Source organism: Haliaeetus albicilla, chromosome 28, assembly GCF_947461875.1.
Source record: "Haliaeetus albicilla chromosome 28, bHalAlb1.1, whole genome shotgun sequence".
NCBI classification, from domain to species: domain Eukaryota; kingdom Metazoa; phylum Chordata; class Aves; order Accipitriformes; family Accipitridae; genus Haliaeetus; species Haliaeetus albicilla.
The window spans coordinates 13,904,349-13,921,526 of NC_091510.1; the positions used below are offsets into that span (position 1 = coordinate 13,904,349).

General features: G+C 38.0%; 1 protein-coding gene across 3 annotated transcripts in view; it reads right to left on the reverse strand.

The window, feature by feature from the left end:
- The window catches only part of TBC1D15 (TBC1 domain family member 15), a 34,409-nt gene that overhangs the window by 14,533 nt on the left and 2,698 nt on the right, over window positions 1-17,178 (reverse strand). For 2 of the 3 annotated variants that reach the window (XM_069773553.1, XM_069773554.1), the window contains exons 2-8: window positions 12,117-12,215; window positions 11,799-11,873; window positions 10,912-11,050; window positions 8,342-8,552; window positions 2,996-3,098; window positions 1,839-2,036; window positions 157-285 (exon numbers count right to left, since the gene is read on the reverse strand). In XM_069773553.1, coding sequence (XP_069629654.1) covers window positions 157-285; window positions 1,839-2,036; window positions 2,996-3,098; window positions 8,342-8,552; window positions 10,912-11,050; window positions 11,799-11,873; window positions 12,117-12,215 — 954 coding nt within the window. Of the gene's footprint in view, window positions 1-156; window positions 286-1,838; window positions 2,037-2,995; window positions 3,099-8,341; window positions 8,553-10,911; window positions 11,051-11,798; window positions 11,874-12,116; window positions 12,216-12,300; window positions 12,320-17,178 lie in introns of those variants that run through there. The other variant, XM_069773555.1, reaches the window with a different exon arrangement.

The window sequence follows — 17,178 nt, forward strand, 5'->3', positions numbered from 1 at the left end:
ATGAAGTCTCTCCAACAATAGTGAGTGGCTCATGCTCAAAGTCCTGCACAAAGCATTACAAGTGTAATGAAAACAGCACAACCATGGTTTGGGAAGGAAAGAAAAAGGGGCCAGAATCAAGCCATAGGTCTTGCTGACTTTGGAAAAACAAGTTACCCCTTTGAATATCAATTGCTTTATGTAGTCGACATTTAAAATTCTTCCTTCAGAATCCATATTCTTAGCCCATTCTTCAGCCGACACAGGCTCTCTTCTACTAACTTCAGGCTGTTTTCCTAGATCAATCTGAAACACACATAAATATGTTATATGAATCCCACTGAAGTGCTTTAGTAGTTTTAAACTGCACAAATAGTACTAAGCTTGCCAGTTTCTTATATTCGGTGCAAGTACATTTTCACAGGTGCATACCTCAGTCAGCTACTGTAAGGATCTAAGGCTGTGTCCACATTAGCAAGTAGCGTGGACCAACATAAGCAGATCTTTAGAGCAAGACACTCTGTGCTGAGAACCTGGGTACACATTAGTATTACAGATTTTGGAGGAGGATGCACGTGTGTGTTTTAAATAACCTTCTACCCCCACAAACACCTCTGTGCTAGCTTCCCATGGACTAAAAGCCTCTATGCAACTGGAAATGTATTAGGTATGTGCAATACAGCAAACAAGGACAATACAGAGCTTGACTTCTAAAGCACATTCTTGATACACACTAGCATATCTTAAGACAGAACTGAAAACCAACTTGGGTTCAGTGATGCTCGGCCCACACAGATGGCACAGTGTGACTGAAAGATCAATTCAAGTACATCACCCCTTAAAAAAAACCCAAGACTGTATGTGCTTTCAAGAACTCCTAACATCCACCAAAGTTTCACAGTTTGTGCTCAGTCTCTCTCAGTTCCCAAATTGCGCATTTAACCACAGCAGAATTCAGCAGACAGTAATTCCTTACTTTTTAAAAATATTTCGACGATGGCAACCACCAAGTCAATTTGTGTTTCAACTCTATAGAAGTCTAAGGCATTTGCCAGATAAAGACATACAGGTCAGTGTTATTTTCAGTATGTAGCATTTGTTATACTTTTTCTCATTGAAAAAATAACTGATTAAGTGCTAGACAGCAAGTTCTTAGAATTACATAGTTCATACAGCTACTGCTAAGATATTAACACTATTTTGAACTCAAGAAAAAAAACCCCAACATTCAAAGCAGTTTAACACTCTAAAAACATGTAAGCTGCTTAAGTAGTAATCACAAGCATTTAAAAATAAACCTTATCCACCTATCTGTAAAAGACACCAACAGGAGCCCAAAGTGATTCATGATCCAATTACAAGTTCATTCTAGCTTTGGTTCAAGTCATACATAAACCTCTACATTTATACACCCTAGACATTAATCATCCCGTTAAATACTTTGTTTTAATCTTCTTAGCCCTCTTAAAACAAACTGCAATGTTAAAGTGATTAGCCAAGAAAGTTGGTTAACCCGCATACCCCAACTTTACCTAACATAGCTCGCTCTAACCGCAGAGGAAACAGCAAGCACGAAATGGGTGACTTCTCAGGGCATTGACTATAAGATAAAGATAATCCCCATTTCAGTAATGACAAGCTTTCTTTCAAAGCAGAACTCATATTTGCAGGCATAAAAATGACACAGTCTAGAAGTAGCTCATGATAATCTTACTCTTGTGAATAAATGGTAGGGCAGCATATGCCACAATCTCCAAGCATAAACAGTACAGCTCACCAAGCTTCAAGTCCTACCATTCCTTTAAAGGTGTGCATAAAAAGAATCAATGCATCTGTATCATATTCATTTACACACTCACTCGTGTAATGACTTCAAATCCTGGTTCTTCCTGCTGATTTATCTTCAACCCTGGAATAGCATCATTGAGAAAGTCTGCCATTTCTGAAGGTGGTCGCCTTTGACTTGAAGGGTCACTTAAGCGGAAACTGTCAAAAATATAGTTTGTGACTTTGGAAAATCTTCCCATTGTTACTGTGTATGGATCTTTCTTCAATTTCTGTGTTATAACAAGGAAAACAAGTAAAATACAAAAAGCCTCAGATTATTTGGAATTCTTGTACTCAAAGAAAGCAAAACAACAGGAAGAGTATTGTAGGTCTCAAAGTTATTGAAGTTTCATGTATTAGTAGTTTCATACAGTACATTCATTACATGATCAAAAAAAAAGATATCTTCAGTATTAAGGCAATGCTACTGACTGATTTGAAAGATTGGATAGCAGTATGCTCAGTAAGCCTGACCTACTTTCCAGTAATTAACGCCACAAAATGTCTTCCTTTTGCCTAGCTTCTCTATCTTCATAGAGAAAATGCATCTTGAATCATCATATACTCTGCTAGGAATCTCACACAAAACTTGATTTGACAACTAAGTCCAGAAACTAATGTAATTCACTCATGAAGATTTTCTTTAACTAAACAAATCAGTGAATCAAAACTCTGGCCTCATTCAAATCACTGGAAATTTTGCTGCTGACTTTCATGAGTCCACAAACACCACCCAAATGATAAGCAGCTTTAGTATAAAAAACAACTCTTTTAGGCAATATTGCACTCTGCTGCTGTATTTCCAGCATCCCTTCAAAACTGTCAGAAAATATCAAGTTAAAGAATATTTAGTCAAGTAGAATTTAGAAAATTCTAATTAATACATTTTAGTAACTCCTCTAAAATTTTTCCTTCTTTTGCTTTCTAAAACTATCTGTACCCAAATGTATAGAATCACAGACAACATTAACTTGAATAGGTTTGAAATACTACCACAGGGAAGTTAAGAAATTATTAGAACACAGAAAACAACTTAGAAGTAAGTGTACTTTCTATAGTAAGCACCTGTTTTCAGATATAATCAATGGTTCTACAATGGCAATGATTCAGGGAATATTTGTATGACATGTTAGGGTGGGATTTTTTAATAAAGGTCTTCAGAATAAAAAAAATCAAAGATAATACATACTTGTAATAAGCCATAAGATGATTCATCAAAGAGATTTTCAAAAGACTGAGACAGAGACTTGTTCTGAGAATTCACGAGAAGAATCCGTTTATCCTGTGGAGATCTGCAATAAAATTGAAAAAGGGTTTCTATAAGTACCACCAGTTTTTCCTGAAAATGTTTTTAGAACATTTACTGTTTTTTGAAGTCACATTTTGGGTTTTGTGCAAAGAAAGCAGGTTTGATGCAAGATCACTCTTAATTCTTGGCACAAGTTCACAAGCTAACGCATTACAAAAGACTTTCATTTTTCAAAAGATTAGTCATCATCACATTCATTCTGAATTGTATTCTTCGAAAAATCATGATGCTTTTGAGAAATTACTCTGAAGATAGCTTTTGTCACCCACATGTAAATAAAGTTTTCTTCAACTATAGTTTTCTGTATTTGACAACAGACAAAAAAAAGAGATGACACAGGAAAGGAAATTTAGTGAGACATGGTCAGCCTTAACACAATATATGCTGAAACTCCTTTAACATGACAGAGGAAACGAAAAGAGCCCACGTCACCATATGCAGTTAAGGAATTCTTTCTACCAATTAGTAAATCTTACATTAAGGCACCCTGTAAAACATTACATAAAGGAATACAAACTGCTTTTCAATGTATGAAAGCACATCAACAAATTTCTAACCAACAGTATTACAACAGCTACTGTCAGAATAACTCTAAGATTCGTACTGATAGGAGCTTAAAAAACACCACAGCCATTGTATCGTGAAACAGAACCATCTCAGTACAGCCCTGCAAATGTATTTCTGTGTAGAGTCCCAAAGCTACATGAACACAAACCCCATTTCGCCTAACTCACTGTATTTGTACTCTCTTGTATTTCAATATAACATTTGCTTCTCCGACAGGCTTGCACAGGCAGATGAAAACAATAACAACAAAGACAGTGGAACCGTGCTGCTCCCAGTATTTAATCTGTTCTTTTGCTCTCATCCCCTGCCCCCAATCACATATTCTCCCCTCCTCCAGCACAGATACCCCATCAATTCATGAACCAGCTCCTGAATCACCAATTTACAGCTCAATATGTGACACAAGAGAACAGCTCAGAAGCCAGGCTGACATTCAAGCCACAGAGTTGGTAGCTAGGCAGGGGAAGCCAAGCACTTTGCCGTCTGACTCTAATCCATCACACAGACTTATGTTTATAAAATACCTCTCTACTGCTCTCCCCCAAAGTTTAAATCCACTATTTCTAGTCTTGAAAGAAAAGTTACTTTTATTTTTATTAGTACCTGCATCACCTACCATGTTATTAAAGTCATAGATAAGAACTTTAATAAGCCTTATCTCTCTCCCATTCCAACAGGACAGGACACTGTTAACACTGACGGATATGAAACGCAACAAGAGATCTCATTTTGAGACAGCCAGACACCACAGTCATAGTCCTAAGGCAGCAACGGTTAATGAAGCTCAACTGGCTTTTGCTAAAAAGCAGCACAGGGGCAAAGGCTGAGTCATGTATTATGTTTGCCTTAACTAAAAGAACGAAAACTTTGCACCACATCTCCATTTTAATTAAACATTTTCTCTAGACAGACAGCTGGGTATCAACAGCTACTTAGGTAATGTTCAAAACAATTTTGTGAGCTAGACACTTTATTAAACACTTACTCATAATCCTGCGAGTTAGAAAGTGTCATCCATACACACAGTGTTTTCTCAATATTATACTGGCACCACCAAACTAAGAAACACGTAATCTTTACAGCAACAAATTACAAATATTTTGTTTGAGTTTAGCCATTTCACACACACACCAATTCCAGCAATGACGTGACATTTTATAAGGAGTGGTGTTAGAGAAGGACAAAAACTTTTGAGGTGATAGGAACAGAGGAAGAAAATACCCATGACAAAGGTATTTTAGAGAAAAGCTAAACTTCCTGCCTAAACATCAATATCCTATGTATTATAAACTAAGAGGTTGGGATAACAAGTAATTATGCTGCCACGTATTTGCTTGTGGCATCCAGAAAGCTGAGTAAACACCTTTTCCTAAAAAAGGTTGTGAGCTTAGATACATCATGTACAAAAGCATGATGTATATGGTATAATGGTAATAACCATTAGGAAAAAATAGAAAAAACAGAGACTGAAGTCTGCCATTTCCACAGCTTACAAGGCATATTTGTTCCTTTCTCTTTCCTTAAAAAAAAAATAACCATAATTCATAACTAGACCACAGAAAAGAATTTGGTGCCAGAAGCAGACCTGAACTGGAAGAGAGGAATCTAAGTAAGAAAACCGAAACTGGAAGTTCCTGTTCAGCTCAATGCTTAACTTAATTCAAATTTAATTTCCATAGCTGCCTCAGCTTTTTGCTTTAAAGTTCCCAAAGTACCCGCTGTTGCATTCGTCAATGCTTAGAACTGTTTGAGGTGGCAATACTAAGCAGCTCAGCACATCCTGAATGCTTGAACATCACCTCAAGTTTCCATGTCTTACCTTAGCAGGGAACTCCATCTAGCAAGCGTTCCTGGACACCCCAGTGCACAGCTGCTGGGTCAGACTGCACAAACCCTACGCCACTGCCCTCTTTTAAAAACAGACACATAAGGACATGACTGCCTCTCTTTGTACAGTTTCTTCCACACCTGACAGCTACTGTTTTGCGCTGTCTGAAGAGGAACGCCGACATCAACTGGCAACAGGCTACAAAAGGCAAGAACTAAGAATCCAATCCACTGGGTCAAATAAAGGAAGAATGGTAAGTGCCCACTCACTCACCGCAGACTACCTGAAAGAGACAGTGCTTGAAACAGAAACCAAAATCAGTACCTACTTCATTTTCATTCAGTGACTCACCAATAAGCATTAATTTTACATAGCAATGTGAAGTATAATTATTTGCTGCACATGACTCAGTAAAACTGGAAATAATGCCTGTTAGTAACACAAACTGTCTAACATTATGTGCAGTAATGAACTGACAACCAAATGCTGGGCAGAACTTAGATGTCTGACTTACAGGAGCTCAGGTGTCCAACTTCATAAAATGGTTTAAGGTATTCCGCTATGTTAGCTTAGATTGCTGCTTTTCTAAAAACTTTTAACCACTACGTGAAAAGATACAAAAAATTTCCTGAATATGAAAAGACAAAATAACTTGTTACATAGCAGAGCAGTATCTTCTTGTAAATATTTTATGCCTTTAAGCAAAAAATATGAAATATAAAATAAGCTTAGGCCAGGTGTCTCAACATTAAATACAGGGAACTCCACGAAAATTAATGCAGGTATAACTACAGATCTGTAGTTGCAGTACTCCATTTTAGTTATCAACTTTCCTGTTGCTTATTGCTTTTTATGTGTATATGTATGTGTACACACACACATTTTCAAATAATAAGCTCTTTAAATAGTGGCAATTAAAAAAACAGCAGCATGGACTCGTTAGTTGTAAATTCCTTTTATTAAAGCCTCAAATGGACTAACTGGAAAGAAGGCATAAGGGAAAATCTTCTTCTAAAATTTTCAAGTTTCTAGTTGAGAGTTAATCACAAGAACAAAGTTTTGATTAAGTCAATGCAAACCATTTTGCTACACTGTCAAACGCACTTACTAGGCCTACTTAAAACTTGGTCCTGTTCATTAAATACATATTCTGGGAATTAGAAAATTTGAAAGACATTGCTGCAGTACACAGGCAACAGATCCCATAGATAAGGTATAAAGCTTTCCATGACTCATCATACAACACAGGTGTTTTTCCAGTGTTTGCTACGTAGATTGCCTCAAAAACCTGCCCTAGCCTAGCAGCAACTAGTCAGAAGATATCCACAAATAAGTAAATGCAGAGCAGTATGCTCAAAATGGAACAATTTCCTTGGGGGGAAAGGGGAGTGAGGTGGAGGTATGGCAGGGCAACAATAGTCCCCTGTGCCTGCATAAGTAGTGAAATTAGTTAGGAAAAAAAAATTGAAGGAGGTTTAAGGAAGAACTCAAAGGGAACCTAGAGAAAAAAACTCAGTATTTAAGATGACATCATCCAGGATTTCCTAATCTACAGTTGTACAGAGAACATTCTTATTTACACCTTTATCTTGTTCCCCTAATAGCCTCTCCTTTGGCCTTCTTGACTTTTGCCCTTAAAAAGCTCGCATACAATGCTACAGCCGGTACCATTCCACCAACTGGTCACACTGACCATGCTACCTTCTCCAAGCAGTTGACAACTTCTGATTGTCACCAACTCCAACACCACATCTTGACACTGTCAAAGCCTTTCACAAACCAGTTCAATGAATATACAATCCTCATGTCCTATTGGCTTACTCCCAGCCTAACAGTATTACTGGGCAGCAGCCTTCCCTACTTGTCGAAGGCAACTCTGACCTCATTGATGCCACCCACTGTGAGAAGAGCCCTCTATAAGGATTCCCACAGCCATTTCACTGTCCACCTTTAAATCTGTCATCAGATTATTCTATTGCCAGTGATGACACTGAAACACTTTTGAAAACAGAATACCTGTTACACTGATGTTACACCTGTTATAGCTGTACCTGTTACACGTCACTGTTTCTTCATGCTCTACCTACTCTTATTTACCCTGTTGCCTTCCTAAATTATACTTATGCCTACATGGTGAGAACAGAACATGTTATTTTATTCTGCATTTATGCTATGCCAATCAAAAAGGCTTCTATCCAAGTGAAAAACTTGGAGGTAATACAATATAAATACACAACAAACCCCAAGTATTTAACACTATGATAGGGTTTAATTATGTTTACATTCAGAAAGATGACTTGAAGAGTAAAGATCAAGCGTGAAACACTCCCCACGGCAAGAAATGACAGGGGAACAGAATTCTGGGGGAAAACATTTATATATAAACTGATTTAGTTGACAGTACTGTAAGTTACCTCATACACTGATGTCGATACTCAGATATTTCACACAAAGTAGAAGATCTCAAATTTTAACACAAATTATCCGATTTAAGATAAGTGGTTCATGAAAAAGGATTTAACTTTACACTGAGTGTTCGTGAGAAGCTTCTGTACCCACTAGAGGGAGCTACTAAGGTATTATGGAGCTAATAACACTTCAGTAGATTCTAAGCTATTTCATAAATTGATCCAACAATTTTAAAACTTCAGCCTGCATTCCAAATGCATATGTGAAAATGCAGTTTCAGTCACCTTGAAAATTGATTCTACTAATAAAAAAGGGAAGACAAAATACATCAGGAAGCATTAATCTGAAATTCCTTACAGAATTTAAAAAGTAAACCAATAATCCATATTTTACATCAGAACTAAGAGTTGTCTGATACTTACTCATTCAGCACAACATGCTTTTCAAGGCATTTAATCAATAGTTTGCTATCTCCATGATGAAAGTGAAGAGCTGGAAGCTTCACATCATCCTTCAGACAGAACACCAAATAAGACCATCCCATGCCTTCTTTGTTTCGTTTGATTGATTTCAGATCTGTCAAACTGAACAGGAACGACCACTTGCTGTCTCCATTTGCATGAGTTGTAGCATCTTAAAAACAAAATTACCACATGACTTTAGTTTGACTTCCAGTGTTAGTAATTACAAATGCATCGTATGTGTTGCTATTCCTAAAAAAACAAACCCAAACCACAAAACCCAACATTGGTTCTGATAATAAAATGTATACTGTAACTACTGTAACTGCTCTTTCTGGATTTCTCTTTGTGCCTCCTCATCTTCTACAGACTTCTAAAATAATGAGTAAGTCTACCAGACTGCTCCCCTGAAGCTGTGCCTACAGTTTATAAAAGTGATCCAGCAGTTAAATGCACAACTGCTGTCTCAAATGCCAGCAGCAAGCTGAATCCCACCAGCATCTCCACCAAGTAGTACTATTTACTCAAACTAAATGTGATATACATTACAATACTGTATGCTATGTATAGCACACAGCATTAGCCCTGTGTTGTATAAGACTGCTACCAAAGTAATGGAGAAGGAATTGAAAATCTCCCCACCCACCCCTCTCTCCCATACTGGGCAAGCATAGTATACACTCTGCGCAACACTGTATACATTGAAAGAGAAGGGATTAATTTTTACTTTACCAGAGAACACAAAATTGCCAGCATGCCTGGAGGGAATCTGGCACACCCCCTGGCCTGCTCCCATCAAATTACAGCAAGTGGAAATAAGCATGAAGTGGCAAAGAGCATAATCCAAGTGAGTAGTGCTCACTGACACTCACTTTAGATGAAGATGTACTCTGATGCCTGAAGATGAAAAATCAATACAAACCAGTGATGTAATAAACCATCCTATGCCTGACAGAGATGCTGGTTTTAGCTTTATATCATGCTAGCACTAAAAACTCCTCTCAAACACAGTGTTCTAGGAGCAAGGACTGTGCTTTGCCCAAAAATGTTCATAATCTTACATCCAAACTCATACGTGACATAGATGACATTTAAAACCATCGCAGATATGGTGAAACAAGCACAATGGTCCCAGTTACAGGATGAGAAATAATATAGGGAAAACAAGTATTATGAAGAAAAATACTACAGGAGAATCAGAGAAAAAAAAAGATTATTTGAGAATCACTGTCCTTGCTCCCCCACTTTGTTTTTTTAACATAGAATCATAGAATGGTTTGGGTTGGAAGGGACCTTAAAGATCACCTAGTTCCCACCCCCCTGCCACGGGCAGGGACACCTTCCACTAGACCGGGTTGCTCAAAGTCCCATCCAACCTGGCCTTGAACACTGCCAGGGATGGGGCAGCCACAACTTCTCTCGACAACCTGTTCCAGTGTCTCACCATTCTCACAGTGAAGAACTTCTTCCTTACATCTAATCCAAATCTACCCTCTTTCAGTTTAAAGCCATTACACCTTGTCCTATCACTACAGGCCCTTGTAAAAAGTCCCTCTCTGGCTTTCCTGTAGGTCCCCTTTAGGTACTGGCAGGCTGCTATAAGGTCTCCCTGGAGCCTTCTCTTCTCCAGGCTGAACAACCCCAACTCTCTCAGCCTGTCCTCACAGGAGAGGGGTTCCATCCCTCTGATCATCTTCACAGCCCTCCTCTGGACTTGCTCCAAGAGGTTCATGTCCTTCTTATGTTGAGGGCCCCAGAGCTGAACGCAGTACTGCAGGTGGGGTGTCACTAAGCAGAGCAGAGGGGGAGAATCCCCTCCCTCAACCTGCTGGTCACATTTCTTTTGATGCAGCCCAGGATACAGTTGGCTTTCTGGGCTGCAAGCACACATTGCCGGGTCATGTTGAGCTTCTCATCAACTGACACCCCCAAGTCCTTCTCCGCAGGGCTGCTCTCAATCCACTCATTGCCCAGCCTGCATTTGTGCTTGGGATTTCCCCGATCCACATGCATATCTCTACTGAGACACTGTAACAAAAATGATGTAGCTATAGAATTATTTTGCTGAAGTAAAAAAGACCATATAAAAGAGACCCATGTACCACATTAACTGTGTATTCCATCTCCCCCTGCTGTCGCAGTGTGGAAAGGCATTTGAGTCATAAACCACTTATTTTTTCATTTTCCTTTCTAACATGACATCTAGTTCAAATCCCATTTGTCTGAAAGAATACAAGAGCCCAATGCAGATATAACTGCTACATCACCTAATGATCGTCACAGCAATAAATTACATTTAACATTTATTTTCAATATAATTCTCTAGCAATTTAAAGAAAAAAATACAATGGAGGCAGACAGTAGCTATTCCATTGTGAATTTTTTTCCGCACCCAGAGATTTACCTCTCACCACAAATGACTCACAGCTTTTCAATTCCTAATAAAATCCACAACAACTGTATCTTAAAGGCAATTCCTCAGTTACAAGTTACCATAAAGAAAAAACAAATCAAGCTTATTTTTTAAGTACCTCCATTTGAATGAGGTTTCTTTTTAAAAGAGACTGTGGTGACCATGTCCCATTCTGCTTCATAACTAATTGGACGGTCTGCTCCTCGGGAACATTTTTCTTTAGGAGTCTGAGTCCACTCCACAACAGAACTGGAATCCTGAGCAAAACAAAAAAGTGACTATCAAAAAACGCAAGGCATGAAAATTAAGCTAGTTTTTCAGATTCAACAAGAAGAATAAGCATCTTCGTTTTCACAGATTAAAAGAATCCATAGTATTAAAATCCTAAGAAACACGATACAGTTCAACACAGGAAACTTGGACTTAATGACTAAGACAAGAGGTTTTACTTAATAAATTTAGCATGGTACTAAAATATCCTAGCCTCTCTTGCAGACTCTACCAACATAACAAGCTTTTTATTTAAATGTAAAACTTAAATCTTTCTTCTTTAGTCACATCCTCTTAATACTGCTTAAATACCACATATCACTGCATCTTGGAACCCCCACAGACTTCTATTTTTATTTTCCATTTGAATGGTACCCCTCTGCTTTGAGTCTAATTATGAAGAGTGAATCACCAGACTACAACGTAGCAGATGCAGGGGGACTGGTGACCATGATACACTTAGACTCATTTGGTCTTTACTATTCATACAGATAGCTCCCTTCTATTTTATATATGAACCAAGTAAAAACTAAATACAGTCACCTACACATGCATCCCAATAACCTGAACTGGGCTGCAGTCCACAAATATGATTCCTACATGTAGCTATTAATACCAATGATAATCACATAAATAGATTTTGCTTCCAGTTATGAGATCACCTATGCATAAGTTCATACAAAATAAAATCTCTGGAGAAACAGAATGAAGAACACTGATAACTAACAAACATACCTTCCCAGCACAGAGAATATTGGAAGCATCCAGAGTATCAGCCAGTGGTCTCCAGTCTACTATTACTTCGTTTTCCTACAATACAAACAATCATAAAAAAGTTCAATCCTACACAACAAAATACATATTTCCCTATTTGCTCATGGTATGATTATGGTACAACTTACATATATATATAAATGATGCAGATGATGTCAAACATGATGTGATATTTGTTCATTTACAAAATCCTATATTTAAAAAGACATTTAAGATTTGCCAAACACATGTGCTTTGCCAACAAATACACAAAGTTTCCATAACATATTATGCAAATACCTTTTCTATGACACGTAGTACTCCTGATATTAAGCTGTCCTGGTCATCATTTTTTCCGCAGGATGAATGAATGAAAACTCCTTCTTGCTCATATATAACCTGTAACAAAGTAGATAATGAAATAAAACCCAAGATTTTAAAATTGTTTCTCTCTCCTGCAGTATTCATTATCATTTTGACCCACCTACATAAGTTGAAGTGAACACCGCTACCTTGGTAGGGGCTTTGTTACCTTTCCTTCCTCCCCCATCCCCAAGATCCGAGTCTTTCACTTTAATCAAGAAACAATGGAAAATGGAACTTGTTAAACTTGCTCTCTAAGCAATACACCAACTATTATTACTTTGCCAGTAAATCACAAAATGCATTCAATACCTAGTATTTTTTAAATCAGCAGGCAGGGTTCCTATGGAAATACTACACAGCTTTTAAAACATTAAAAGACTTTCTTACATAGTCTGCCTTTCCCCCACTTGCCATTTAAGCATGTTGAAATGAGAACCTTAATTTAAATTAAAAACGGACAATCTAGTGTAGAAAAGATGAACTCCACAGAAATAAAAAATTGCAGCCTTAGATTAAATAATGGCCCAATCCTACATTCAGGGTGAATGGCAAAGGTTCCATTTCAAAGGTAGAACATGTGACAGCCAGATAAGAGAGTCCTGTAGGAGTACACACTGCCTGCGTAACTTTCGCATTTAAGCGTTTATAAAACTCTTCACACTATTCTGATCATGCTCTTAAAAAAAAAAATCAGAGAATTCTTGTCTAACAAAATTCAGCAGACTCTTCAAAACTACATGCTATATATACTCTTAAAAGCTCATAAACAATGTAAACGGGTTCTGTGTTAAACAACTCTCTAGAAGAGTGAAAAGTTCCTAATATACCAAACTTAGATTTTGTGGAAGTGAAATACATCAAATGGTAACAGTAACTTTTTTATAACCACGTTAAATTTTCCAACCAAGCTACAAACACTGCCTTAAGAAATACATATTTTTTAAAGGCAAAACCTAATAACTCTTAACTAATCCAAGACAGATGTTATATTTCTTTGGTACTAAAATATCAGAATCTTCTTTTCTCAACTTACTCATTTGTCAGTTTTTACAAATCATTACATCTGCAGTCAGGCCAGTAAAATAGAATTTTAGGTATGTAAGTTTAACTAGCCAGACAAGAATACAGAGCTTAAAAATAGCAATAAAATTCAGTTAACTTGTCCTTTCTGTTGTAGATTTACTTCTTAAATTTCTCTTCACTTTACACAAGCAAGAAATTTCTGAAGTGTCCTGTTTAATCACAGAAACACGAGTTGGAAGAAGCCTCTAGTGATCACTTAGTATAATCTCCCTCTTGAAGGATGATTAACATCAAGTTACCTTTCAGATACTGGAAGCTTTCTTTCCTCTTCTCTATTACAATTTTTTTCTCTTTTCTAACAAAGAAGATCCTCCCTCTATTTCTACCAAATACCTGGTTTTAAATTCAGTCCCTGTTTAAACAAGGCAACTTTGGAATTTATTTAAATTTTACCTTCTAGCTATTTGGACCTAATCTATCACCCCAACTAGTCAGAAATATGAACAAAAGCGATCAATCACTGGGACAGCTGTTCCAGAAAAAACTATTTGTATCAGAGTTACACTGGTAGAAGTGCATTTCTGTCAATAACGTTAGTAAGTATCACAAAGTATATCTTCTCAGTCTAGAAGGTATGCAATCTAGTATTGTTTTTATTATTTTTCCATCCATTAATCTCTCAGAAGGACAAACGTTTCCTTTCACGGGAAAAGAAAAAGTGTTCCCAATGCCACAGTTGTCATGGAACTGAAAAATTCTATATTGCTCTTCGTAACAGATCCAGCTCCCTGCCTCATACTCCACCATCTCATCTACTGACAGAGGGTCTTGAGAAACAGGGAACCACAGCACAAAATTCAGGAAAGCTGCAAGAAGCAACAATTGTCTACCCACCTACTACAAAAAAATAGAGGGAAGTGGCAGGATGTAGGCTCAGTTTACATGTCGTGGCATAAGCTAGTTAAGGTTCTGGAAAACTGTTCAAGTATTTATAGTCCACGTCCAGCAGAAAATAACTTTGTGAAGTCCCACTGTTGTATCAGTATCATTTTCTGTGAAATAAATTGTATCATTCTTAATACCGCAAGGACACGGCACAGACAATTTGTACCTACAGCTCATTGTACTGCTTACAACGAGCACTCAACGGGCAACGTTTGTAGCTTTTTACTGCCAGGGACACGCAGGAGCAGAAGGCCTTCAGCATACCACATCAACAATTACAATATATGCCAGAACGCAAGCCAAGTTTTGGGATGAAATGCTTGCCATTTGATGGCAATTTATGGCCCTGTGCTACCAGCTAGTGAAAGACGACAACACTGCACCCAAAGAAAATGAGGTGTAGACAACGAGATGTAGACAAGAAGAAAGGAGAGATAGATTTGGGGCTACCACAGAACAGGGCAGTCCTGCCCTCCTCACCCGTGTATTTCTCACCCTGCCTGTGCTGGGCACCCAAGTACCAGCTGATGTCATGTGCACTGACTGCTCACACCTCACGCTCTCGTTCTTGCCTCTGTCACACACCAACAACCTGCCAAACGCAGGACATGCGAGAGAACGGAGAAGCACAGCAACTCCCCCAGCTAGTTCACGAGTCCCATCTTTCAGACACTTCATACTCTCCGTGTCCTCACCCAACTCGCTCTCCTTTTCTGCCAGAGTACAACTCGGGGCCAGCACTGCTCTGCCAAGATGCCATCCAGCTTCTCATGACAGACACCGCTTGCAGCACCTACACAGTGAATCAGCCACTGCTCTGGAGTCATTAAGTAATTACTGTACTGTGCAAATCCTGATTCTAACAAGTTTTCAATAGCAGTTACTACATTTTTGCCTCATATTAGAGAATCAGGTAAAGGACCTCACTGTGGACTGATTCAACAGCTGAAGCAGCAAGCAGGCACGCTCATAAGAAAGTGCTTGAGTAAGAAAGTCTAAACACTCCACAGACTACAAATTAAGGAAAAACGGGTCTGTCTGCAAACATTAACAACAGATATAGCAGCTGTGCAGCATTTCATTTTCAGGTTCTGACAGAAGGTAAACCGAACAAAAGATACAACACAGTAAGGAAACAACTACAGCCCAATAAAGTAAATTCAATTTAGGCAATAGTTGTCCTGAGAGACCTTACAGCCACAAAATGATTATCTAACTTAAAGGAGAGCTCTAAACTAAGAAGAAATATAACTCAATTTAAAAATCTGCATTATGCTGCTTTAATTTCCATCTCCCTCTTCAGAATAGCTGAGATTTCCCCAGAGCTTATTCACACATCCACTGCTAAACTGTCACTGGCCTCATCAAAGTACCTGCTACATCCTTAGTCTGCTTTCAGTGACCAGATACCAGCACATTTGAATGCTCTGCAAAGCATCAAGCTAACATTACTTGACCAACGTCATCTTCTGCTCCACAGAAGATACACTACAACTTCTGGCATTTGAATTTTAATAAAAATATAAAGCTATAACCTTGTATGTCTTCTGTTTGCTGATCCTATGGCTCAAACCTTTTTGCTAAGACAGTAAAATTTCATGCTAGTCTTAAGAGAATAAAAGTCTTACAAACGCCAAGTTTCTAAGTGGGGGAGTGGGGTTGGGGAGAACCCCACCAATATTGTCCATATTGTGACAAATGAGAAAGCTCGCAACACCAGGTACCACATAAGAAAGGTTTCCTGCTTGACAATAGTATGTTTTTCAAGTTCTGCCTTAGATGCACTGAAGATTTCTTGAACCACAACGTATTTCTGTTACTCATGCAACAATAGTGGGATATCAGTGAAAATACAAGTCTATTCAGTAAAAGCTTGAGGTAGTAACACCCTATTTCTACTGTGAACTCTTCTGCAAACGAAATCCTTAATGAATAGAAAGCAGAAAGAATATACAGAAATTTCAGAATTATCAGTGAACTGATTTACATTCAAGCATAATGAAACCTTAACTAAATTCAAAAGAGGCAAAGGCTCCTGTTCACAAAGAAAACCTACGAAGTACACCATATTCAGAAAAGATTATGATTCTGTATATAGTAAATGACAAAGGCTGAAAAAGTTATAATGAAGATTTTAAATCAAGTGCTTAATAAAATGGCACAACAATGCATAGTATAGGAGCCTCCGTGCCCCCAAATTTACCTAGTAGAAGGTGCAGCAAGACACTGCCCACACCACAGAATATATATACACATCCAAAATATTCTGCTATATCTGTGCCAACAAACTACCTGAAGGATGCAAAGCTAATTTCAACACACCATATTTTAAATCTCTTTGCTGGTCGTGGCAAAAAAAAACCCAAACCCAAAACAAACAAACAAAAACCCTCAACAGCAAAGACACACCCCACCTCCCAACACCACAGCTTTACAACATTATATTGTTTAGTAGTAGCTACACTGCTACTTAAACACCTTTAGTTGCTGAACTAGCTTTAACTTCAAGAGCAAGGGCACAGGCAAGTGAAAAATAACTTCTCTGGCAGTCCATGTGTCAATTGGTAATTTGAGAAAGATCTAACAGCCCATGTGCTGAAGATACTTTGAACTCCAGGAGCATAAAACAAAAATCGTTACTGTCTTTAGACCAGCTGTAATAATAGCCTATACACTGACAGACTGAACTTGGAAGTTTGTACTTCTCCCCATATACAACTTTTTATCTCATTTTCTAACATGGCTTTCTGTTGTAAGGGTTGAGTCCAGAGTTGGTTCTCTGAAATAAGGAAACCAAACTGCCATTTGCTAAGCAACAAAAAGAGAAAATATACTTGTTTACACACATAAAGTCAAAAGCACTGAAAAACAAAAAGACTTTACTGCCAAGTTACTTGCAGAAAAAACTGGCAACTCTAAGAAAGGGCAAGAAACTGAAGCTCACACTGTTCTAGTGCAGAAGGTCATTAATAAAGAATGAGTCATGACTCCAGAACTCAACAACATTAACTTAAGTTTTCTAGAACAG